Here is a 27487-nt window from a genome sequence, read left to right on the forward strand (position 1 = left end):
GAAATGAAGATTATGATGTTTTGAAATTCATCATAGAGACTCAGGGTCAGCCACCAGATCATGTTCTAGATTCTGGCGTGTACACTGAAGACTATTTCATTGAAGACAACTACAAGCAACAGCGCTGGACATTTAAGACTGAGCAACAATTTCAGTACGAGACAGGATATGAATCCCTGGAGACTCGATACTTAAAACTTGCGCACCTTGATGAGCTTGAACAAATAATGATGCTTAGACGAGGACCAGAAGATGGCCAACGTTTGTTTGTCAGCTTAATTAAACAGATGTTGGCCTTGGATGCAAACCAGCGCATAACACCTTCGGAGGTTCTCCGGCATCCCTTTTTCGACCCTAAGAGTTCCCTGTGCATTGACACGAGTAGCACAAGGGGACAAAACCCTGTGGTCTTTCAGCAGCCTTCAAACTTGAAAAGCAAGAGATCACAGAAAATCAACTACAGTTTCCAAAACTCGGTTGAATTTTCTCAACAAGTACACATCAACATGTCAGCCAGCCCATCCTTCAACTCAGATGAGCTTAAAATAGTTGAAGGGAGCATTTTGGGAAACCACTACAAGGTAGAGGCTTTACTTGGAGAAGGGGGCTTTGGTATTGTAGCCAAATGTCGCGACACAAAAACCAACCAAGCTATTGCCATTAAAGTCAACAAGAGCCGCCCTGATGTTCAGCAAGAGGCAAAACTGGAAATTTTCATCCTGGAGCAGCTGCGACAGTTGGATCCAGATGCCGCCAACATTGTTAAATGGGACGGCTTTTTCCACGACGGAGAGCGGGTTTGCCTAAAGTTTGAACTCCTTGATCAATGCCTGTGGGACTACATACGGGACCGGAATAAACAGGGTCTCCCCATAAGCGAATTCAGGCCAATTTTAGGTCAACTCACAAATGCTCTGTCCCACCTGGGTTCTGTGGGAATAGTGCACGCTGACCTCAAACCTGGAAACATCATGGTTGTAAACCGCCATGAGTCTCCAGTCAAAGTCAGACTTATAGACTTTGGCCTCGCATGTCCTGCGTCTGCAGTGAATCCTAGTGACTGCGTGGGGACGGTTGGTTATAGTGCACCTGAGGTTATGCTTGGCCTTCCTTATAATGAAGCAAGTGACATGTGGTCTCTGGGTCTGGTAGCTGTGGAGCTTGCTACAGGGGTGCCACTCTACCCTGCGGAGAATGAGTATGATTGTCTGAAATTCATCATAGAGACTCAGGGTCAGCCGCCAGATCATGTTCTAGACTCTGGCGTGTACACTGATGACTATTTCACTGAAGACAACTACAAGCAACAGCGCTGGACATTTAAGACTGAGCAACAATTTCAGTACGAGACAGGATATCCATCCCTGGAGACTCGATACATAAAACTTAAACGTCTCGATGACCTCGAACAAATAATGAAGGTTAGACGAGGACCAGAAGATGGCCAAAGCTTATTTGTCAGCCTAATTAAAAAGATGTTGGCCTTGGATGCACACCAGCGCATAACACCCTCGGAGGTTCTCCGGCATCCCTTTTTCAACCCTGGCCTCTCCATGTATTGCCATTGAGAGACCACACAGAATCAATCAAATATGTTGTTCATTTTAGGCAATGTGAGCAACACATAGCTAAATTGTGCTCTCATTTTTCTTTTCTTTTGCCTCTCACCCCCCAACCAGTCATGACAGATGGCTGCCCCTTTCTGAGCCTGGTTCTGTCAAAGGTTTCTTCCTGTTAAAAGGAAGTTTTTCCTTTCCACCGTTGCCTAGTGCTTGCTCTCATAGGGGATCATTTGATTGTTGGGCTTGAATTTAATTTAATTTAATTTAATTGGATTGAACAAAATTTTAAAAATTCAGGTGAGAGGTTCACATTGTAGGGAGCACTACAAAATCTACAAATAAAAAAGTTGTCATTAGCAACAAATCAAAATAAAGAAAAAAAATTTGAAAAACATGTCTTACTGCTCTGTTTATTTACTGACAGGGGATTTCTTTAAATCACCCTGCCGTTCTTTCTTTAGCCAAGACTCCTGAGTTTAGAAAACACACAAACACTGCAGTTCTTCTTTTACTCGCGAGGGCAGCCCTTTAGACGCTGGATCTGCGTCTATTGACTGTCCGCGTCCTTTATTTATACAAGATGTTCCTGTGTGTGTGTGTGTGTGTGTGTGTGTGTACAAAGGTAACAACGTCATTTAGAGCCGCGGGTTTTTCCCCTTCACTACATTTGCATGTTCTTCTAAAAGAGCTGAGGTTTCACTTCTCTGTTCTCTGAAGACAGGAAGCGGTTAGTAGCTGCACACAAGTTACTAGGTGAAAAGTCACTTAGACATGTCCTTAATAATAATATAAAAAAATACATTTCATATAGCTGATCATATTATACAATATTCTCTTGACATTCCCTCCTGTTGATCACGAAATGAAATGTACAATTCATCTGTGAGTAACTACTTGTCTTTCACATTCTCAGTTACTACATCATTAGCACTTTATCTTCATCTGACAAATAGGAAAAGAAGTCTTCATGATCTTCATAGATTTCAGTACATCTGCGTACGCTGTGAATGATAAACTTATCATCTGTGAAATTACAGCTTTAAACAAAGAATAACATAAGTAAAGAAAAGCAAAATGAAATCAAGAAAAATTCAATGATGATCAACAGTCTCTTTAAAACTTGTTAAAGTTGAGGGCTTCTTCCTGGATCAGGATTACGATGTTGTTGTTGTTGTTGTTGTTGCACTTTACAAAAGTCACTCTGAAGGTGGTCAGGAATCAGAATTAGTGCACCTGTCCCAGGGTGTTTCCCATACATGGCTGTGTTAATATGCTCGGCATGTGCGAGCAAACATAACAGTCTTTCTCTGTGGTTTTGTTAAACACATAGCTGTATCAGTCACTTTTCATCCACATTTTTACTAGGCCTACGCACTCAGGCCATTCAGGCCAGAATGATTGCATAAACATTTTGCAACTGAGATTGCATCTGCTTTTTCCACTGGATAAATCTCTAGCCATTTTGAGAATACGTCTATAATCACTAGAGTATAAAAGTGTGTATTAAGGACCTGGACTATCCCCCCCCCCTGAGGACACATGGGTCACCCCATGTGTCACTAATGCTGCTGTTCTGCACAGGGACTTGGGGAATATCGGTTTACCTTCACAAGTCATCAAATCATATTATTTTGGGTATTCTGATGATTAAATTGTGCCCTAAAGCAATGTCAGCTGACTTTCTTACTGCTTCTGCTGCGGCTGCACAGGCCTGCACGTCCATCTACGTGTAAGTAGAAAGGCTTATCATAATCAGGCAAAGCCAAAACTGTATTTGTCTGTAATGCCAGTTTCAAGTTACTGAATGCTTCTTCTGCTTTCTTCTTTGTAGATGCAACACTACATTTTGACTTAGGGCATTTTAGGCAATTCCTATTTCTCAAAGAATTCATACATCTTACATATTTCAAACTTTTAAGTTAAGGAAAAACTTTGCATTGCTTACAGCTCTAAAACTCGTCATTGTTAAATCATGTGCCTAATCATTATATGTCACTGTGATCCACAAGTATGATCACAAATTTGTTTTCCAAACTTACAAAACAAACAAACAAAAACAAAAACAAATTGCCTATGGCACCAAGGCTTTATGCTCATATTAATTGAGTGTAAGCTGCTTTCTTCATTGCAAGTATTTGTTACAATAAGGTTTAATTCATGCATCTTATCGCTGAGTTCTAAATTCAAACTATCTCACTTCTAATTCATTTCAAAAATACTTGCACATGTAACAATTTGTGTATGTGTGTGGTCTATTTGTGTTTACCTCTTTTAAACGTGATATGGTGGACATCACTAAACAATCATGAGTTCCCGCTTCAATTTTTCCAATCCAATTATATCCTATATTCTCGCAGTCTTACTCGTCCACATTCACCTGACACTGGTCCCTTTTTCATTCACATTGTCCTTTTCGGCTACAAAGCTCCAGCAAACACAGTTTGTTCCTTCCCTTTTCTTCTCAGTCTTCTCTTCCAAAATTACTCCAAGCATGGCAAATATGACACTCAATGTCCAGTGCTCTTCCACAATTCTTTATCCCACTGTTCAACTGCCCAGCCTGTATTTTCATTACATTACATTCGTTGCATTACTCTTACATGCTGCTGCTGGTCGTCAGTCGTCATCAGTGTTAATGGATCAGTGGCACTGTCGTTTGCCTGCTGTATCCAAGTCCACGATGTTCTGTCGGTCTTCATCAGGCGATTAACTGTCCTTTGAACTTCTTCTCAGTTTAGGGACAAAGTGACAGGTGAAGCTGTAGAATTTCAGCCAAATGTGGCCTGTTTTTCCCAATTGTTCCTCTATACTTTCTGCCGGTTACTCAAGGTTCAATGTTGAGAGAAGCCCACCTGTATTGGCACACTAAAGCATACAATTAGTATTATATTCATTTCTTTTCTTAAAGGCTTCATTTGCTTTATGTGCCTAGAGGTAACTCATCTGTCTCTCTGTGTTCTTTCTTTACACCCTCAGTTCCTTTTATGGGCATGCAAAGTTCCTGTTCCAGACACACAACCACCACGTCCTCTCACACAGCAGGCACACAGAGCCATATTTCCTGTTTCTTCAAACTAATCTAACTCTTTTGTTTTTTTCTTTGTATTTATAATCTACAGACCCTCTTAAATCTACTAAATCTTAATCTAAAAACAATACACCTTTATTTCATTCACACTTTTAAACATTCTAACCTCTTTTGTCATTCAGTAATCGTCTCACACACTGCCTTTTCTTTCAAACTCCCCCCTTTTCACTTACTCAGACAAATCACACAGTCACTCAAATCAAATACTGACAGCATTCACACGGTTAAAATCACTTAAAATACACTTTCATACGAGAATTTTAAACATGCCTTTCATAATCAGAAAAAGCAAGTCAAAAAGGAAAGAAAAAAACTGAAACCTCTCATCATCCTCACAGCTTCTCACCACACACACATAACTAAAAATAAAACACACCAGCCTTTATGGCTCAAGATATATACATCTATCAAAATTCAGTCAATTACTATACATCCACACTAGTATATTCAAACTGTATTACTGTATTACCTCCTCATTTGCATTCTCACACACACCGTCTAAAAATAGAATCAGCAGCCAGTGCACTGTAGTGTTGTCTCAAACCTGTAGCTTTAGCTGTTGTATTCAGGGCTTGATCTATTATTTGTTAGTATAGGTTTTCATTTCAACAAAGTCTCATCCAGGATGACAGGTGTACAAGCAGGTCAAGTGTCTCTATGCACCTGATTAGATTTGGTATTTTCCTTATTTTCTTCATCTCATATATCATTGTACTGAGTTTGAGCAAACCTTAAGCTTGAATCAGACTACTTTTAACAATCTTCCACCTCACATCATAACTGACTGAGGTGCCTCTTCTTTTTTAATATTATGTCATTATTAATGTTATCATTGTATTGCTTTTCCTTTATTATAACAGCTATAGTATATTACAATACACTACTTTACTACTAATATACAATAGTATATTAGTTTATATTTTATTATGTATCCATCACGGGTTTGTGTGAATCTGCAGCTTCACACCTTCCCAAGCTGGAGACATTTGCTTTTCCTTATTGACCAATGACACAGCCTTAATATACCTTATGCATCTCTCTTTTTATTTGATATCTTTTCGTGTGAATTATCTGGTTTCATGCATGGTTGTCTTCCCAATTTGTTTCATTTGTACCAATTTACAGGTTGTTATCCTTCCCATTATCTCCTATTATCATGTTGAATACACTAGATAAGCTCTACTTTAATTTAAGTTAACCTTAATTTAACCTTTTGTTTATTCCACTTCATTCCTCTTTCCATGCTTTAAAATACAACTCTTGTGTATGCTTTGATTTCTTTTTTAGCTTCCTTTTCAGTATTTATTTCTGCTTGGAGGGTTTCTTATAATTTAGTTATACATTATACATACAGTTATACATTTTCCCTCCCACTTGGGACATTTAGGTGTTCTTTGGATTTCTCCATCTATATGTACTAATTTGTCCGGCGCCTGGACATTTTCTCTCTAACCACTGTTCGTCAACAGTGAGTTTTGTGGGCTGATTCCCCATTATCACAGAACTGCAAAGCTTTCTCTGGTACTAAACTCGGGGTGGTTGCTGACACGCCTTCTACCTTTCCCTTTATCACTAGTACTTGAGCTTTTGCAGGATACACAAAGAAAACAATAAAACAAACAATGGAAGTAGTTCAGCAGCGTATTGTGCTGTAAAATCAAGTTACTTCCAAAACACATACACAAAACACATATACATACACACAGATAGACATTTGCGCGCTAATTTGTCACGAAGTATTTCACGGCCACTTCTAAAACCACTCTAAACACAGTTCCTTGTGGCGAACTTAAACCTTATTTGTCACGAGGTATTTGACGGCTACCTCTAGGACCAATCTAAACTTAGTTCCTTCCGGCGAACTCAACCTATTTCACGTGTTTTTTCTTCAGACCCTTGCGGCGGGTTAGACCTATTTAGACCCTTGCGGCGGGTTAGACCTATGCGCTTTTCTTTTGTGCACCCGTGCAGTGGGTCAGCCTAATGCGCTATTAATCCTTGCGGCGGATAAGACCTATGCGCTTCTCTTTTGTGCACCCGTGCAGTGGGTCAGCCTAATGCGCTATTAATCCTTGCGGCGGATAAGACCTATGCGCATTCTTCTAAACCCTTCCGGCGGTTTAAAACCAAAAAGTGTTTTCTCACCCTCAGTCGTCTTTTGCTGGTTGTTCAGGTCATCTGGATCCCAACGTCGTGGACCAGTACTATTACACCGGCCTGGACCCGAATTTGTCTTACGTCCCAGGTCTTTCACCTCTACCTGGAGAGGGCTGTCGACAGACTTCGGTGCTGGTTTACCCACGGCATCAGGATGCAGAAGTCAGACCTTATTGGAGTCACAGAAACGAGTCTGCTGTTTCCATCTCTAGGTTCGAAGGACCAATTTAAATGACAGGGGATTTCTTTAAATCACCCTGCCGTTCTTTCTTTAGCCAAGACTCCTGAGTTTAGAAAACACACAAACACTGCAGTTCTTCTTTTACTCGCGAGGGCAGCCCTTTAGACGCTGGATCTGCGTCTATTGACTGTCCGCGTCCTTTATTTATACAAGATGTTCCTGTGTGTGTGTGTGTGTGTGTGTCTGTGTGTGTGTGTGTGTACAAAGGTAACAACGTCATTTAGAGCCGCGGGTTTTTCCCCTTCACTACATTTGCATGTTCTTCTAAAAGAGCTGAGGTTTCACTTCTCTGTTCTCTGAAGACAGGAAGCGGTTAGTAGCTGCACACAAGTTACTAGGTGAAAAGTCACTTAGACATGTCCTTAATAATAATATAAAAAAATACATTTCATATAGCTGATCATATTATACAATATTCTCTTGACATTTACTTAAATGAATACTTGTACTTTTTTGTTATAGAAAACTATTAATATAAATATGAACACCAAGGAGTTAGTTGGCCTGCAACTAACATTCTTGTTATTGATTAAAAAAAAGTGTCTTTTTGTTTGTTTGTTTCAAAATAGCTGATAACTATTCGCTGATAGCTGCCAACATCTGCGAACAAATATAATTCTATAAAGTTGATCTACATAGTGTGTAACTGTTAATATAGAGCATTATTAAATTTATTGCTAATGCAATCATACAGGGAGTGCAGAATTATTAGGCAAATGAGTATTTTGTCCACATTATCCTCTTCATGCATGTTGTCTTACTCCAAGCTGTATAGGCTGGAAAGCCTACTACCAATTAAGCATATTAGGTGATGTGCATCTCTGTAATAAGAAGGGGTGTGGTCTAATGACATCAACACCCTATATCAGGTGTGCATAATTATTAGGCAACCTCCTTTCCTTTGGCAAAATGGGTCAAAAAAAGGACTTGACAGGCTCAGAAAAGTCAAAAATAGTGAGATATCTTGCAGAGGGATGCAGCAGTCTTAAAATTGCAAAGCTTCTGAAGCGTGATCATCGAACAATCAAACGTTTCATTCAAAATAGTCAACAGAGTCGCAAGAAGCGTGTGGAAAAACCAAGGCGCAAAATAACTGCCCATGAACTGAGAAAAGTCAAGCGTGCAGCTGCCAAGATGCCACTTGCCACCAGTTTGGCCATATTTCAGAGCTGCAACATCACTGGAGTGCCCAAAAGCACAAGGTGTGCAATACTCAGAGACATGGCCAAGGTAAGAAAGGCTGAAAGACGACCACCACTGAACAAGACACACAAGCTGAAACGTCAAGACTGGGCCAAGAAATATCTCAAGACTGATTTTTCTAAGGTTTTATGGACTGATGAAATGAGAGTGAGTCTTGATGGGCCAGATGGATGGGCCCGTGGCTGGATTGGTAAAGGGCAGAGAGCTCCAGTCCGACTCAGACGCCAGCAAGGTGGAGGTGGAGTACTGGTTTGGGCTGGTATCATCAAAGATGAGCTTGTGGGGCCTTTTTGGGTTGAGGATGGAGTCAAGCTCAACTCCCAGTCCTACTGCCAGTTTCTGGAAGACACCTTCTTCAAGCAGTGGTACAGGAAGAAGTCTGCATCCTTCAAGAAAAACATGATTTTCATGCAGGACAATGCTCCATCACACGCGTCCAAGTACTCCACAGCGTGGCTGGCAAGAAAGGGTATAAAAGAAGAAAAACTAATGACATGGCCTCCTTGTTCACCTGATCTGAACCCCATTGAGAACCTGTGGTCCATCATCAAATGTGAGATTTACAAGGAGGGAAAACAGTACACCTCTCTGAACAGTGTCTGGGAGGCTGTGGTTGCTGCTGCACGCAATGTTGATGGTGAACAGATCAAAACACTGACAGAATCCATGGATGGCAGGCTTTTGAGTGTCCTTGCAAAGAAAGGTGGCTATATTGGTCGCCGATTTGTTTTTGTTTTGTTTTTGAATGTCAGAAATGTATATTTGTGAATGTGGAGATGTTATATTGGTTTCACTGGTAAAAATAAATAATTGAAATGGGTATATATTTGTTTTTTGTTACGTTGCCTAATAATTATGCACAGTAATAGTCACCTGCACACACAGATATCCCCCTAAAATAGCTAAAACTAAAAACAAACTGAAAACTACTTCAAAAACATTCAGCTTTGATATTAATGCGTTTTTTGGGTTCATTGAGAACATGGTTGTTGTTCAATAATAAAATTATTCCTCAAAAATACAACTTGCCTAATAATTCTGCACTCCCTGTATGGCACATTGACACATGTCCAGTCTACAGAATTCTCAGTTTTCATGCCTGTGGAGTTTATTAGGTGAAAAAAAGCATGAAACTTAAACTGAAGAAAAAGTATAACAGATATTGAAAAGATAAATACAAGTTGAATAGTTCATTGTCTTGGCTTCATTTTAAGGTTTGAATGGTGTCTCTAGGTCAGCGTATGTGGAAGTAGTTAGAGTTGAAAGAGGAACAAGCTGAATGAGAATTTGAAGATTCTCCCATTGAAATACATTGTAAATTTTTGTTGAATAAAGTTGAATAATTTAAAAAATATAAAAGTTAAAAAGAGAAAAAATACAAGCACACATGTCCAAAAGAAGATGAATCTAATGGTGGTTGAATGGTTTTTCTAAGTTGAACGGTGTTGAAGGAGATAGCGTACAAAAAACGTACGCAAGATGAAAAGTAGAAGAACAATACTGTGGATGCTTAATCAGCATCCATACTAATAACAGGCACTGGAAAAGAATCAAAAGGTAAAGGATTAAAGATTATGATACTTACACATTGTTGCCAGCTTTGGCAAATCACCATATGTTGCTAACACAGGATTTTAAATGTTAACCTGTGTTTGACCTACTGTGTTGTAATTGCCTGGTACTTGTAAAGTTAAGGCAGATAACATAAAAGACACTGTGGATATATTAAACTTGCTTAGCAGTCCAGGTCCAAGGACACACATCATTAAACTGTGTAAAACAAAGTTGCCATTTCATTCATTTTGGAGTTCAATTCTTATTCAGTTTTATTTATACAGCGCCAAATCACAACAACAGTCGCCTCAAGGCACTTGAGTTCTGGTCTTATTTGTCTTCCCAGTGCCGTAGTTTTTCCCCAACTCCTGTTCTTGCTCTGAAACTAGCAACCTATCAGTTATCAATCTCTCCTCTCTGGACAAGCACCACCACTGCCCCAATAAACCCCATTCTGCAACAGCAGTTGATGCTGTAGTCATTACTGTGTCCACTTCATGCCATGAGATACCAAGCTGCTGACAAATACTCAACCTGGCACAGGTTCCTTTGATGCAGCTCTAATTCTGTTTGTTTGTCCAATGTTGGGAACCTGCATGATTTCTTTTTCAGGTCTGAACTAACCAGATACTGGGTTATGATTATTATGTGTTCTTTTGTATCAGCCAGCTCTTGAGCTTGGTCAGCCTCACTGACTCCCATCACCCACACAGTTCCTCCTCATCTCACATTCTAAAGGAAATGTGTGGGTGTGCATGTTTGTTTTAATACATTTTCTCTGGAGATAGGAAGACAGGCAGGAAAGCTAGGTGTAATTCCTTTGTTTGCAACACTGGAAAGGTGTGTATTTGTTTCTCTAACCCTCTTTTTCCTCTGTGTGTGTGTGTGTGTGTGTGTGTGTGTGTCCTCACGCACACCTATGTCAGACTAGACAAACCAAGCACTTATTCCCAGTAGCAGAGGTGTGTGTCATATCCAGGTGAGGTGACAGATCGGGGCTTCACTACAGTGACAAGGAAGCCAAGGCCATCTTGTTTGTATAATTCATGAGAGCCGGGGATGTCTCGTTGGCATGCTGCTTTGGCTCAGCACACGTAGCACAGCAGCAACTAATGGGAAGACGGAGCTCAGTGCTATGTTGTCAACCTCACAGCCTTATAGCAGCACCTAGTGCTCACTGTATAAAATTAAATGGTTTAGGAGATCTGCAACATTTGCAAGTTTTTTTTCTATTATACAATTTAGTGAAAATGGTGCTATTTTTTTTTCAAATGCGAAATAAAAAAAACATCAGCCTCTAATTGTTTCTCCCAATTGTAACGTATCTGAAATTACTGCATGAATTTTATACAGAAAATGGAAATTACCAAAATTTTAGCATTATAGGTGTATTCACACAGAACTGCATTACTGCACACTAGGCTTGCCTGTAATATATCTATGTATGATAAAGCTCAGTAGACACGTACCTTTTCCTTAATGAAAACCTATTCTCAGAACAGCCTGGGCTATTAGATTACTTAAGCACTTGTCATTTAAAAACATATTTGTGTCCATTATAGCTTTTGGGCACTGACATTTCCAAGCTTCAGACAAGATGAATCATTCTCTGTCCAACTAAGATTTTGCTATGAAGATAAAGATTAAGATGTCTATTTTTTGTTTCTTTTCTTTTTTCATTTTTTTGCAAATAATCCAAACCATCTGACAACATATTCACTTTTAACCTTCTGTGATGGACAAACTGTATAGAAAAGACTTTTTTTTTCGCCTGTCCCGTTTGGTTCTTTTGCCATCAGAATTATTGTCTAAAGGCAAAGAAAGATGCCCAACGGATTTACTTTACCAAATGGACCATCCCACCCTTGCCGTATTGGTCTATTTGATTCACCTTTGCTTTTATTGTTTATTTTATTTTATTTTCACTTGACAGAGAATGGAACCAAAGAACAAAAGTCACAGACTTGACTGGGGAAAAGAAAAGGGAGAAAGAAAGAGGGAAATAAAAACTGCGGGGAAGAGGAAGGGTGATAAAGGGCAAAAAAACAAACAAAACAAACAGACAAAAATTACATATATCGATCACCTGGATCACCTGTTGAGAAAGAAAAAAGAGAAAACAAGCAAAAAAAGAGAGCCATATAATAAACAACATCATCGCAATGATCTATGTGAATATAACAGTAAATACTAAATATTGAATATTATTGTGCAGCACGTAAGATTGACAGCGCACAGTGTGCTTTGAGGTAGGAGCCAAAAAGGGTGTAGTTTCTTTGTGTGAGCACCCGTGTGTACACCTGTGAGCATGAGCGCGCTTGTATTTAAAAGGTTCCTTCATGTAATGATCTGCTAGAGCAGTGGTTCCCAAACTTTTTTTGCCAGGCCCCCCTTTTTACAAGAAAAATGTTCGCGCCCCCACCACCTAACCCCCCCCCCCGCACAAACACATCCTCCAAACACACACACCCATATTTTGTTTACAAACTCCATTGCGGTTTATTTCACACCTCAAACATTTAGTAAACAATTAAGCAAATACAAGCAAATACAAACGGCAATAAATTACAGATAGTAATAAAATATACTACTAACTCTTTTACGCTACGTCCACACCTACACGGGTATTTTTGAAAACTCAGCTGTTTCTATGCGTTTGGGCTTTTCGTCAACACGTAAACGGCGTTGCGATTCACCGAAAACGGAGATTATTTAAAACTCCTTTTTTGCGTTTACGTGTGGACGAGGATTACAGAGTTCGTCACGCAACGTCAAAGGCATGTGCCTTTTTTCACGTCACGCTGTGCGCCACGTTATTGTTCACATGAGATGAATTGCAGAATGGCAGATAGAGACAAAATACTGTTACTGTTAATCTGACTATCTTCAGGTTTTACACGCTTACATATACACACGCAGTTACTGTCCCTCCATTTAGAAAGGCAGAGGCGTCATGGTGTAATTGTTTTACCTGTAGTTGTTTTTTTCCCTGTGTAATAATATTCAACATTGCTATCAATACATTTTTCAAAAAATGCCTCTCTGTGCAAAATGGGTTTAAACACATAAACAGCTGTGAGATACTGTTTGTCCGTGATTTGAACAGGGAGAACAAATTACGGCAGGATCAGCCTGATATTATTTGTATCCCACTGTAACTTTACTGCATAAAGAGCTAACATCATAGTTAGCTCTTGATTTTCATTCACAAACACTTCTTGTAATAACTAACAAATGTCAGGAGTAGTTAGTTATTACAAGAAGTGTTTGTGAACTAAAAATCAAGAATGGGATCCTGTTTGTCCGTGATTTGGAGAGCACAGCAGCGTGCTTTGGACATGTTAGTAACATGTCCAAAATGTCAGGAGTAGTTAGTTATTACAAGAAGTGTTTGTGAACTAAAAATCAAGAATGTGGGATCCTGTTTGTCCGTGATTTGAGAGCACAGCGCGTGCTCCCGACGCAGGAAACTAATTTTGCAGGGGAGACCTACCTTGGCACTTGTGCAGGTGAAGCCAAAGGGAAGATATGCTTCACCATATTTTCCTGTCTTTGGCTTGGAAGGAAGTTGGTTTGGAAACATATTTGGCGATGCTTCATCTCCTGCTTTGCGTTTGTGTGGGAGCCCCGTCAAAACCTGTCCACAGTGTCCAAGCGCTCTTTTTTTTTTTTTTTCATACCGCGCACCCCTGCAATGGCTCTGCGCCCCCCCTCAGGGGCGGGCCCCACACTTTGGGAACCTCTGTGCTAGAGGGTGTGGGGAAATAACGCTACATGTGCCTGTATAGTAAAAAACACAAGTCTGTATGTTTTCACCCTTGTTTAAACAAAAACATGTTTTATTTGCGATGTCAAGAAAAATGGCTACTCTCTCCTACCTTTTATGGCTTGCCATGCACATGTAAATGGTTTTTGGTTACTGAAAACAGAACGTCTGAAAAAAACTCATTCCATGGTAAAGATTCTCAGACACTGTTTCTATGTACATGTATGTATAGAAGGAACAAGAAGAATTTGTTTTTTAGCATCAACGTTGTGCGTCTTTTTGTCTTTTTTTTGACACGGAAATGCAGTTAAAAGATCAAAATTTATGCACTTCATTGGGCCAGATGTGTTTACTGGGCCATTTATGGCCCTCTGGCCTTGTGTTTGACATCTGTCCTCTAGAACGTCACCTGCTGGCTTCTGGACTACCATTTTCAACTCTCAGTGTTAACTTTTTGTCCGTAAAAAGGAACCACATTTGAATGACAGGGAGATTTAGCAAGCTGCATCCAAAAACTATATAGTTTTATCCCGAGTCTCTGGGTTCAGTGGTTAGAGACACACTTGCTAATTATTGCCAAGTGAAAAAGTCATATGAAAGATGCATGTACCCCTTGTGCTTTCACCTGTCATTAGCCGTTAAAACAGCTCAAGTTTAAGGCACTTCTACGTTGAATTCACTTTTGAGACCCAAATTTAAATCCATCTTTTATAATAATAATAACATTTTTAAAAGATTTTTGCTCACAAAAAATGCACCATCAGCAGATAGAGAGGTTCTGTTCAGTGACTCAAATTAGCAGAGCGTTACCAGCTACAGCTTCCTATGCTTGGAGGACAAACTTTTTCCTGTAACACAAGCATTTTTTTTTTTTTTAAATTATTATTAAATACTATTTAATTGTCTACACTCCTTTTCAGGGTACGAGCATTGACCATGTTCTTTTAATTGCTGTAAAGTTTGGCTATGGGGGATTGACTCGCTTTTGGGACCAGCCTCAAGTGCCTATTTCAAGAACTGCAGTTTTTGGTTTCAGTTCTCAGCTTGCTTCGCTTCTGGATTCACTTTGGAGTGGGTGATTTCTGACAGTCGTTGAACGCAGCATTAGTTCAACCAACTTGTTGCTCATTCAGAGAAACGCCTCCTATTCCTCCTCCTGCTCTCCTAAACTCAATCCCTGCAGCTCTCTCGCTCTCACTCCTGACGGGTAACCGGAGCGTGAACATGGCTGCTAATCGGGTGATCGTTTACGGTGGGAGAGGCGCTCTGGGCTCAAAGTGTGTCGAGTATTTCAAATCTAAAGGATGGGTGAGTGGTGACAGCTAACGCTAGCATGCTAGCACTGATAAACGGTGAGCTAACTATATTTCTCTTTCTCTGTGCACTAAATAGTGGGTCGCCAGCATCGACATAGGTGCAAATGAAGAGGCTAATGAAAACGTGGTCGTGAAGATGACGGAGTCTTTCACCGAGCAAGCAGGACAGGTGCTCTGCAGGTCTTTCTTACTCATCAGTGCAAAAACTGAAGCGCTAACAGACAGGAGTAGGACTGTTACTGCGACAGCTAAAGTCAGACTTTTCATGTGACTGAAGTATAACTCCAATGACATTTGTTTGTTATTTTATTATTGTTATAATTATTATTATTATTACAACTATTTGCATTGTTCAGTAATAGTAGAGTTGCTCAAATGTGTGTAAGCTAATGCTGCGTTCAGGTCACACTGAGAAAGTGGGGATTTCGCTTTTTATAGTAGAGAGGTTATGATAGAGTCACATTACTGTGATGATTTTTTTTCTTATTTGTTTAGGCAGCATTAATGGTTATCTAAACTATACTTCTTTTTCTTGAACATCTTAATAGCTTTTATAGCTCAAATCTATTCATTGAGAGCATCTAAGGGTAGAGAGAGTATAAAAAGCCAAGGTAAGTAACACTATTAAAGCTGATCTTAAACAGTCTTATTTGACACACAGAAATATATTTATCATTTGATGCATCTCTTTTTGCTCATTTTATCTGACTTTGATAAAAATCGGTAGCATCCCTTCTCTCTGTATAATTGCTTTTGGTAAGATATTTTATGCACTTTATAAAATAAAAAGTGTGTTTTTAGAAATCTAACAGTGCACCTACTGAGTGAGGATAATTTCTACAGCTATCCTCCTTTGTTTGTTTACCAGAACAAACACTCTCCAGCTGATGCTTAGTTGACATTTAAATGCCATTCAGCTCGTGCGTCAGCCCCCAAGCTTTATGTCATTGTGTTAGCAGTTAGCTCTCATTTTGTGCAGGTGACGGCAGATGTGGCCCAGTTGCTAGGGGAACAGAAAGTGGATGCCATCTTGTGCGTGGCAGGAGGATGGGCGGGAGGAAACTGTAGTTCCAAAGGTCAGAGTTCAACCTTTTTTTTTTTTATTTGTTTTGATGTTAATAATCAGCCAGCTTTCCTGCAGCCTCCCATGCATAATTGTGAACTTGAAAACAATTTGCTGTGTAATTAAATAAAGTCTAAGGGATATTTGTGATGAGACTTTTTCTTGAATCTCGTTTACTTAGAAGTGTTCAAATCTTGTTCTGCGGGGCCAAAAGCTTGCCAGATTTTTGTTCTGCCAGTTAGCTTTTTAGTATTTATTCCATAGCTGTACCTGGCAGCAAAGGGAAAGCAGCAGTTCTCTTGAAGTGCCAGAATTGATGTGCACTGTGCAGCTAATAAGAAGTTTGTGGTTGCCGAAAATTCAGCCATTTCAAACATTTGGAGGAAAAGGCACTCACTTTCTGGCAAAGATGAAAAGACTGGCATGAATGAAGCTACTCAAAACAGCTGGTCTACATGGCAGGCTCAGATTAACAAGTTAATGTATTAAATCTTTACAAATACCAGTGTTTATAAACAGCAATTCACCATTTAATAGATGAGGTACGTGCCAGCAATGATTCCTGGCAATGAACGGTTGTCAGGCAGTCTGGTAAGGCTTCAGGAAGTTTCTGGTCCAAGCCAAGAAATAATCTGACACAGAAACCCTGTAAAAATGGCAATTTGATCTTTTTTACTCAAGTTTTTGTACAGATCAAACAAACCTTTTAGAGGCACTCGCAGCTTTCGGCACTGCTTTGAAGAGCCAGGCTAAGATGTTGTTCTCTGTAATCTCCTACAGACTTGTACAAAAATGCCGATTTGATGTGGAAACAGAGCGTGTGGACTTCAACCATCTCCAGCCACCTTGCTGCCTTGCACCTAAAAACAGGTGGACTGCTGACTCTGGCTGGAGCTAAAGCAGCCCAGTCAGGCACTGGAGGTGAGGCACACAGTTTTTGTTGCGTGTTTACTGTTCTCATCATAGCGAACTGATAGCCTGCTCCTCAGGGTTACAGACTTTGACCAGGGTAATTGACACACTGATCAGAGGCGCACCTGCTCACAGCAGTGTGCGCGATTGGGGGCGAAATGTGTCGATAACATTGATCCAAGAAGCAAAACAAAAGGGAAAAGAGACAGAATCGCTGATGAGCTCTGCGGCAGCAGTGGTGCTCACTGGTTAGTGAGTCTGTTTCACAAACAAAAAGTAATTGGTTTGATTGCCAAAACAGCATGTTTGTCCACCACAAACCATCCCCTGTGTTGTTGAGCAATCGACTCAACCAACCTGCTTAATCGTTTTAAGATATCCGGGGCAAGAGTGAATAAATAAAAAATAAGGTTAATGAAAGTAGATAAATTAGAAGAATAACAGAACACTAAAGGAAAATTTATGCTAAGAACCATAAGTTATATATTACATAAGGATTAATGCATACAGTACTGCACAAAAGTCTTGAGCCACCCTCCACTTCTTTATGTTTTTCCAAAAAAATTGGGAAATGGGTGTAGCGATTTATTGAAATGTGCAAATCTGGATTAATCACTCCGTACAACATGTTTTCACTTCAGTTCTTTTTGTAATCTGGCAAACCTTGGCTGTTTCTCGCCATTTGCCTTCCTTCAAGAATAATATCTTCTTGACATCCAGTCTTCTGCTGAAACAATTTCTCCGTGAGGAGTAGATGGATTCATTGAAGGGCTAGATGCATTCCTCAGTTCCCGTGTCAGGTTTTTCAGGGATTTTTTTTTCCTGCTTCTTAAGTACATGATTGTCAGACACTATTCAGATGCTGTAGGTAGTATTTAAGGTCTACCATTCCTGTGTTTTGGTTAATAGTTCTTCAGCATTCATCTTGTTGGTCCAAAATCATATTTTATATCTGTGAAACTGTGATATCTTTGGTTTTGTTTTTGTATATTAAATTAATGAAATTAGAACAAATTAAGTTTGTTTTTTGCAACAGGGTGCTAGGAACAAAGTGCCTAAAATTAACAACAATTTTATGCCTAAGTGTTATTTACATACTAGAACAGGCCGTCCATGGGGTTGTTTAATACTCAGCCATTTAAACAACCAATTAAGACACAGAGTCCAAAGAAATCACTTTATTCAACTTAATGAAAGTCTACATCTATGATTAGTTGGTATAGTCAAATACTTTGTTAGTTGCAGCCTTGTTACCATGTGATACTGGTCCAGCTCTTCAGCTCATGTAGTGTCCATAAAGGCTTAAATCCAGGGCCATGTGATTTGTAAAACCCCTCCTGTGACCAAGCTGGCCATGTGATGGGCTATGATCCAATTCTACAGCTACACAAAGCCCTGGCTCAGCAGCCCACACAGAGCCAAAGAGCTCATTGGTTGCCGGCTTAGGAAGACAGTGACTCAGCAGTTGTTGGTCCTCACACAATGTCCCCATGCAGTGTTTTAACTTATCAGACTAAAGCATTTTAGTTGTTCTCTGCAGTGCAAGCATTTAGGTAGAGCTCTGCATAGTAAACGTGTGGGGGAAAAAATCTTCAAATTCTAATTAAACACAAGGCAATAACAAGTACCAAATGTTAAGAAATGTAACAAACGGGGTTAAGAGACACCTACGCCTCATCCTTTTTTCTTTTTTTTGAGTGCTTTGATCAAACAAGATGAGTGCAGAGTTAATGAGCCAAATCCAGATCATCTGTGAAGAGGAAACAGGAAAGGATATTAGGATGACTAATTGTACTGACTTTGGCTTTGTTGTTGTTCATCAAAGTTTAATGGATGAAAAGACTGTTAAATGCTGCAGGTGTGTGAGATAACAAACCAATTGAAGGGTATCGCTTAATACACTGAAAATGTATGTTGATTTTGGGTTGGGCAAATGTTTAAAGTAGTTAAAAGTTTTTCTCATACTCGTTGTCTTTCAGAGGGATTTACGATGCAGCAGATTTTACAAACCCAGGCTTTCTTTGTGTTTGCTGTCTTGACAAAACCTAAAACCCAGTTGGAGATAACGGGCATGACTCTCATAAAAGGGACTACAAAAAAAATGTGCATTTTCTGCATCATCTACATGAAAATTCCCTTTTTGTGCATTTCCAGTTTGTGTAGTTTGCATTTCTGTAACTTTACTTTAGAGCTTCATTTTGGTGGTGTTAGTAAGGTGTGGCCCAACATGTGTAAAGTGTTTTCCTTCAGTAAAGAATATATACTGCATTTGGGGCAAGTTGTGAAAAGAAACTAAAAATGTGGCACTTTCAGCCAATTTCAACCCAAAACTCTATAAAAAACCTGCTCACGACTTGGTTATGTGTTCAGCATAAGTTACCAAGGTTGGGTTTAGGCTCAACATACCCCAGTAGCACATCAGTCTTGTTTCTTAGCTTCTTTCTCTGAGGAGCAAACCCAATTTACTAGAAATCTGAAAGAAAAAACAAAAAGCCAGCAGGTGAAGAAAAGGTTGGAAATTTTATAACTGCCCTTTTTGAGAATTTGACCCCAGAGTTAAGCTTAAGAGCAGAGTTTGAACCCCAGACAGTTCAGAAGGAATGCCGAGCTCTTTGCTTGGCCTCGTGAAATTTTCATGGTTTGTGATTATCCTCCCAGATATGCAACTTGTAGCCTGTTAAATTCCTTGGAGAACTCCATCCTGGCCTTATTTAACATTCACTAGATGATAAGTCAGTAGTCAAACCAGTCTCTCATACAGAACAGAGAAGAAGAGGCTATGAAGAGACTTCCAGTGGATGCAGTGGTAATCCTAGAGTCACAAGTATAACTTGAAAAACCTTTGTTGGCACCTATTGCATTTGTTTTACTGCAACCAGTTGCAGCTGCTGTTATATAGAATCACTAAATTATCAGCATGAGATGTGGAGTTCATCATAATCATTTGGTAACTATTGAGTGCGTCTGTTACAAGACCAAATAATAAAGCTTAGTTATTGAAGAATAAAGCAGATGAGGTAGGTGATCAGCATGCGGGCGCAGCGGTTATCACATTTCTAATGCAAACTATAACAACTTAAATTTGCAAATTCACAACATGTTTTGTAACTATTATATTGCAGATAATAATGAGAGTCTGCATAGTGTAAATTCTATTTTTTCCTTCCTTCCTTTCCAAAATGTTTTCAGGTGAATGTATGTGTATTCATGCAACAGAGACAGAAATCAGATTTATGTTTTTTAATGATGGGCTGGACATGTCTGGTTGTCTAAATTTGCATTCTAATCTGGTCAATATACAGTGAGTGGATGCATTTGCAAGACTGGTATTCCTTACTAGTGTTTGCTCTTGCAGGAAAAACAAAAGCTTGAGAGCAAAGTCATGCCACCACCCCTCGTTTCTATTGGTCGGGGATTTATAAGCCTCTCATAAGATCATTTAGGGGGAAGAGACGCTTACTGTTTCCAGATGCTGAAGAGTCAGAAAATTCCTTCTCTCAGGCAGGGTTCATGTACAGATTCAGTATGCAAGTAAGCAGACTATCAAGCCTTAAGTCGACATTAACATTTACAACCATGTAAAAGACAGGGAAGCATTTGAAAGTCTCAAATATTCCTCACATAGATTCACAGACGTCTGGTCTGTCCACTTGACCCCTCTCAACAAATCAGTATTGTCCACTTTCTGTGTAACGATTATATTGTGGTGTACGTTGCCTTTTGCAAGCTTAATTTTCTCCAGGATCCAACATAATAATGTTTCCACTGCAACCCCCAGGCATGATAGGATATGGCATGGCCAAAGCAGCCATCCACCAGCTGTGTCAGAGTCTCGCAGCAAAAAACAGCGGGATGCCTGCCGATGCTGCTGCTGTCGCTATACTACCGTGAGTACTGAAATAAAACACAATCAAGGTGTACAAAAGGCAGCTGTAGCATGTGTTGTCCTTAAAAGAATAATTAACAAAAAGTCTTCTCTGCTAGATTAAAACTAGAAAAGTCTATTGCTCTCTTCTCAGCCTCAGATTAGATTCGTTTGTATTCACAGCAGATACAACTGGAGAGCCAGACTTACAGGGAAAAAAAGTTATCAGTAATGAATAATTAAAAGCAGTCCTTACAGACTTTCATCCCCAGTCTGTTTTTCAAAGATTTTAAAACTTAGTCGAGATGATCCTGAGCACACTTCATGTGTAAAATCTCTGGTTTATCCCTGCTAGCAAAAAGCAACAAACTGCAGCTAATAGAATTTAATAGCTTGATATGGTCTAACATGATTTTATTAACCTTTTAGAATAAGAAGCTAAAATAGTTTTTAATACATTTTTATTTATTTTTTATTTTTTTGTACTGTACAATTCACGTAAATGTGCTTTCCTCAAAACATAAGTTGCCCTTTTTATTATGAGAAAACAAGTGGCTTTAATTATATCATACAGTTACTGTCATTACTGTGTGTGGTGAGTTTGTAATTAGAATTTAAATGGAAATGAAAAGGGAAACATGGCTCCCTGGTTTTAACTCTGAAATAAATCTTACATTTGCGTGAAATATTCTTTTTAATACATGTGTCTACATGTCTTCTTTTTCCACACTGGGTTTTACCATTTTCACCAAGGAATTGTCTGCAGGTGCCTCTGCACTCCTGTTCGTCCTGACATGGACTAACCTTGGTGTCTACTTTCAGAACCCACCTGAGTTGTTTTTATGGGGTAAAAACAGTTGATTTTATGGTAACACAGAAACCCCTAGATTGCCTGTATTAGCAACAGCATGTAAGAGCTCATGCTTTATGACAAAAAGATTTCTTTTTTCCCCTCCTGGGTAGTGTGCTGGTGTACTGCTTGCAGGGTAATACTGTGTATTGTTTCTTCTAGTGTGTTTTTAATATTTTTAGGGAACAGATTTGTCTCTAATCCATATCCAGCAGCAGACTTTTATTAATAAAACAGGACTGAGAAACCGGTAGGATGAATTCAAGTCTGTTTTTTTGTGCTACAGACGCAGGTTTAAAATGTGTTCTGTATTCACCATAACATAAAAGTCATGTATAGAGCTGCTTTAAATACACCAGCACGGCAAGCAGTCGGTGAAAGGACTGAAGATGAAAGCTATAAAATTAGCTGTGCCACGTACTCTTTGTTATGTCGGGTAGATAAGTACGAGGTGAGGATAAGATGCAGGAATAAAAGATGAATAGGGGTGCCCGTTCCACGCAGTGGATCTGCACATGAATGCTTTAGATGAATGACACACAGCTGTATTTGCATCATTGCGCTCTCTCTTTAGTTATTGGATATAAAACCATCTTTTACACTGTCATCATGAGAAGAAAGAAATGTCTTTTTAGGGGGTGTATCCACCCCTCGCGCTCTGTTTGTCTGCATTTTCCTCCAACATGGGGCCAGGCTGCCTCTCCAGCATTCTGTCACATCTGTTTAACATTAGGCCCATGACTTGCATTTCTGCTGCATGCAGGTCTCTGATGCTGTCGCACCACCATATAGTAACCCAAATATTTCTGCAAAGCACAGTATAGAATGAAAATGCTGTTTACCCATTGTATGGCTTTTGCAGGAATACACAGTCTGACAATACAGGATTGCCCTGGCAGATGATAACACGCCCAATACAAATGTCCTCACTCAAGCACATAAACTGCAAGCCTGATTGTCTGAGCGATGGCTGTTTTAAGTTTAAAATAACCCTCCTGTGCCTTTTCCCATAATTCCTAAACATTTTTTTTCTTTGTTAAGCTGAATGTTGATGTCTAACTTATACGAAATAATCAATTTTCCTGTAAATACAGTTTTAGTATGCTTATAAAATGACTTCAGCCCCTCAGGAACTGCATGTGACATATATTATATGTGGAGATGCTGCAGTCTGCACGCTCTGCTTCCTCTGTGCTGCTCAGATGCAGCTACTCACCCTGATTGTCATCTGGCTTCATTTGGCAGTGTTACCTTGGATACGCCGATGAACAGGAAGTTCATGCCTAAAGCAGATTTCAGTACCTGGACACCGCTGGAGTATATTGCAGAGTGAGTGCCGAAGCAGTCTTTTTCTCTTTTTTATTTTTATTTAGATTGGGGGTGTGTATATATGTTTTTATCAATTTTCAAATGGTGAAATGTTCAAGATGTTCAGTTTTATAGCTGCCCTATTATGCAAAATTCCAACTGGACTCTATTAGGGTATTCACATTTTAAATGCTTTGATATCGTTCAACTGCTGTACAGCTCTTCTGCGTGTTTCTCTTCACAACGGCCCCCCTGCTGACTCTCAATTGTTCACACTCTTATTAAGAGAATGTGGGCAAAGAAACAGAATTTCTTTCTGATTGTTCAGCATTGGACTAAGAAGCTCTTTGATTCTCAGGGACTGACACCATAATCGTCACATTTACCTTTGATGCTTGGATCACAGAAACATTTCCAGCTATCAAACTACATTAAAGTGACTGGAAATACCTGACGATGTCTAATTATGCACAAGAATGAGGAGGCATGAACACAGAATACAAAGTGTTTTGCAAGTAGCTGCTGAAAAAATCTGTTAGGACAGATTTGTTTTGCTTATATTTATATTATGTGTTATGACATCTTCATGAACTGGAATGGGTTTCTTTTGAGGATCTGAAGGTTTGGCTGCATATGAATATTATTAACTTAAAAAGAAATAAAATTTAAAATGTAGCATTGCACCACAAGATGGCAAGATAGACTTCTTTTTTTTTTTTTAAACAGCAGTGAGACAATTAGAACTTTGAGCTACATGAGCCACTCTACCTTTACTTAAAGCTTTGATACATTTTTTTTTTAATCCTTGGTGTACAACTGAGTGGACACTTTGGGTTTAGATAGAAGTTTTGTTTTGGCTACGTTTATGTCTGTGTTGGCCAGTGAAGATTAGATGGGATTTGATCCACTTTGATAATCCCTTAGGAAGCAGATGAGGGTCTAGAGACAGAAATAGAAACAGTCTATGTGACCGGAAATTAATGAAGGTGGCGGTTAGTTTGTTTTAGCACCTATTGTTATTCTGTGCTTACCTTTCTGGTCAGTGTTCATCTATTAAACCGAACTGATTTCAAGTATAAGCTATTTTTACTTAGATTTTATGTCACTGTTTTAAGTTAATAGACTAGCTCACGTGGTATTTGAATGCATCTTTGGTGCTAGGCTTGTTAGATTTTAGATTCATGATCTATGCTAAATACATGACTGGATGAGTTATCGGTTAACTAAAGAAACCACACAAATTTAGTATAAAATATGTTGTGTAACGGGGATGAATGGAAAGAGTTGTAAATGTATGCAAAGAATAAAGTTACAACTACAGACAGTATATTAAAGATAAATGTAGCTGCAGCATTGACCACTGAATAGCGATATCCTGTCATGAAGCTCTAAGCTGATTGTTTTCAACATAAGATGCACATGTAATGAACGCCTCCGTGACCACTGTAGTTGTATTTAACTACAGTTAAAAGTACCAATTTAGGCTGTGAATTTGCAGTCATAGAGCAGGATATCGCCCAGGGAAAAAAACCAGCCCACCAGAGGGAAGGCGAGAGTGAACCGACGCTGCCAGCATCTTATAAAACAATCAGGGGAATATGATTGAGGTGTGGCTCATCTTCCAGACACATCTCTGCCTCCTTGACTCCAACAAATGAACAGGAAAAAGCAGACACACTTACTAAGAACCACAACGGGGAGGTTCAGCACATTGTACACATATAGTATATAAGAATTAACATGAAAAGGGGTTGGAGATTTTATTCAACTGCTCAAAAAGTTCTTCCACTTTTTTTTTTCCTCCTCAGAATGTTCTTCAGCTGGGCCACCGGGGTGAACCGACCATCTTCAGGAAGCCTCATGGAGCTGGTGACCTCCGGAGGTGAAACCCAGGCTGTTGCTGCTCAGTAGAGGACAGAGCAGCTGTGGGGGTGGGGGTTAGTAGGGAGGAAGCGATAAAGATGGATGGAAACGGATACAGAGGCTTGAGGAGAGAAGGGTGAGAGAGAGATGGAAGGAGTGATGAGGTGTAGAGGTGAAGAAGAGAGATGGAGACAGAGAGGAGCTAAATAAAATGGGTAGGTGGAGCAGAGATGACCAGATGGGTTTGTTTTGGAGGAGGGGGGCTTTCTTTGCAAATACTGCCTCACAGCGCCATCTGGCTGTCAATCATTGTAACTATCTGACTGTAACAGCCAATCAAACTGTGTTCAAGCTCTAGTAACTGAACTATTCTTCGTGGATGGACTATCAAGGCTTACCTAGCGTATTTGATTTGATTTCACTGAGCAGTGATGTGAAATTGTGGTAATTGAGAAGCATTCAGAGTAAACAGTGTTATAAATATTTGAGGCTTATTTCATCAGATGCAAACGAGATAATAAAATATACTAATGTAGCTTCAAACTCAAACTAAAGTGATGTCCTTCCATTTCATTGTCATAACATTTTTAATACAGGTAATTGCTGAAAATTAATGAGCAGTGGCTTATTTACCCTGTGATTTTTACCACATTTTAAAGTTCATTCCTTTGAAAAGCACATTGGAAACTTCATAATCACCTACATTAGCCATAGCAGTTCCCTCTAAAATGTAACACGTGACAGTGACCAGTGAAATGTGTGAGATCCGTAGACCTTTTAGTTTCCACTGTTTAGTCTCTGAAGGTCCTCTACCACTGCGGAAACTCGGTCAAAGAAAGCCGCTGTCTTCTCTCAAACGGACAAAAACGCTTTAAAGTGGAGTGGCCTTATGTTGTTTTTGTATCAAGTCAAAGTGTCCTTGCCGTCTGCAGTATGAAAAAGGTGCTCTGTTCCTGTTGTGGGTTTTCTGAGTCATGTATTGTAACTGTGTCAATATTCACATTAAATCAATCCAAAAAAAAAGATTTGTCATCCTGTTTGAAAACAGCAGTTGAAGTTTAAGATACTTTGGTGTTTGTAAAATTATATTTGTTTTTAAAAAATCCAGTGAGACACACAATAAAGGTCATGTTGCAATAATTACAGTTGATACTGTATTTTCAGATGTGAGGCCCGCTCGAGTAGTTTCACAGTAGTTTCTCTGGTTCTTTGTGTTATCAGTTACAGATATATAGACTTTCACATCCTGCCCTACAGTCATATTTGAATGTAACATATCTGGCTTAAAAGAGACAAGTTAGAGTAAAAAATTTATTTAGTTGATTTGATTTCTTTCCCTCAAGTAGCTGTGGATTACTTTTTAAGTGACATTTGATAAGATAAGGTAAGTTATATGCCACTTTTCCCAGATTTGGGAAACTCCTTAGTGATAAAAGTGTAAAATAAATTGTTTGGCTTTTAATTAGTGGGGAACTTTAAAAAAAAATAAAAGGAGTGTTACCGGTGTCCCTCAAACCACTGGCACTCATGGATGGGGAATAATTGTAGCAAAGAAAATTAAAAACTATGCTCAAACCTTCTACTAAATAAATCTAAGGCTTTCATGGTAGGTTTAGAAAAGTAATAAAAAGCCATAAAAAGTGTATCAGGCCTTCTTTGAGGTGTGCAAACACAACAACACAGTGGTTAACAAATTTATTAAAATGTAACAAAAACAAAACAAATATTGTAGAAATCTGCCAAAAACTTGTTATATTAATATGTATTATGTCATAAACCACAAACTTTATTCATTTCAAATTGGAGCCAGCACACTGAACTTCTCTGAGAAGTCAAAACTTAATCAAGGTTAACGTTCAACCACTAAAATTTATTTTTCTTTTCAGAAAGTAAGAAAATAACTGCAATTTGGAAATTAATCAAAAAGTAATAATCTTTATTGTTTTTTGCCTTTTTATAAAAGTAAATTCATTGATTCAATTCAATTTTATTTATACAGTGCCAAATCACAACAATAGTCGCCTCAAGGCGCTTTGTGATAATGATTGATAACACCAATTATATTTTAGCATGAAAAAGTGTCATTTCCGTTAAAGAGCTTTTGCATATTGGTGGAGTAACAATTACAGAAACAGAAAAACTGACTTTATTCCCAGTGCTTTTAAGTTAGAGCAACTGTTGCGTGAACATTTCACTGGGACATGTGGTCTAATACATTTGCTAAGCACTGTACCAACTTCCAAAGTGGATTCCTTCTTATTATTATTCATATACATCTTAAAAGCGGGATTATAAGTCCTTCACTACCCTGTTCACTAAAATTCTAAGGCAGAAACCGAATCTCATGCTTATGAGGACAATTCTTGCTCTCTTTTTACATGCAGGACTCTTGTCTTCAAATAAATAAGTGAACCTAAAATTGATCGATGTGTAAAGTCTGATCAGTGTCAGGATCAATTCGCAGTTTTAGATTTCTCATTTGTCATTTGAATTATGACACTCAGAAATTTTGCCACAGTGGTGCCCACTAGATGGTGCTGTTAAATAAAGAGTCCCACTGCTTTACTGCCACTCTGTGTTTTTCAGTGGCAGTCATATTAATCAAACGGATGAGTTAACACCCAGAGCTGAATATGCAGTACCATGCATACACAGTATAAAAATAACTTACAGAAGGACCCTTTAGCATTCACTCTCCTGCGCACAACTGATTTCTGAGCATCCAGGCCTTTCACCTTG

General features: G+C 39.1%; 1 protein-coding gene across 1 annotated transcript; it reads left to right on the forward strand.

Annotated features, from left to right (window-relative positions):
• Positions 1-14653: 14653 nt before the first annotated feature.
• qdpra (quinoid dihydropteridine reductase a) lies at positions 14654-25798 on the forward strand. Its single transcript, XM_031759017.2, has 7 exons — positions 14654-14879; positions 14964-15056; positions 15867-15963; positions 16731-16871; positions 20641-20749; positions 22823-22906; positions 24694-25798. Exons 1-7 carry the CDS (start codon positions 14796-14798, stop codon positions 24794-24796), a joined length of 711 nt encoding a protein of 236 aa, XP_031614877.1. The 5' UTR covers positions 14654-14795; the 3' UTR covers positions 24797-25798.
• The last annotated feature ends 1689 nt before the right edge of the window (positions 25799-27487 follow it).

Source organism: Oreochromis aureus, linkage group 2 (genome assembly GCF_013358895.1).
Source record: "Oreochromis aureus strain Israel breed Guangdong linkage group 2, ZZ_aureus, whole genome shotgun sequence".
Classification (NCBI taxonomy): domain Eukaryota; kingdom Metazoa; phylum Chordata; class Actinopteri; order Cichliformes; family Cichlidae; genus Oreochromis; species Oreochromis aureus.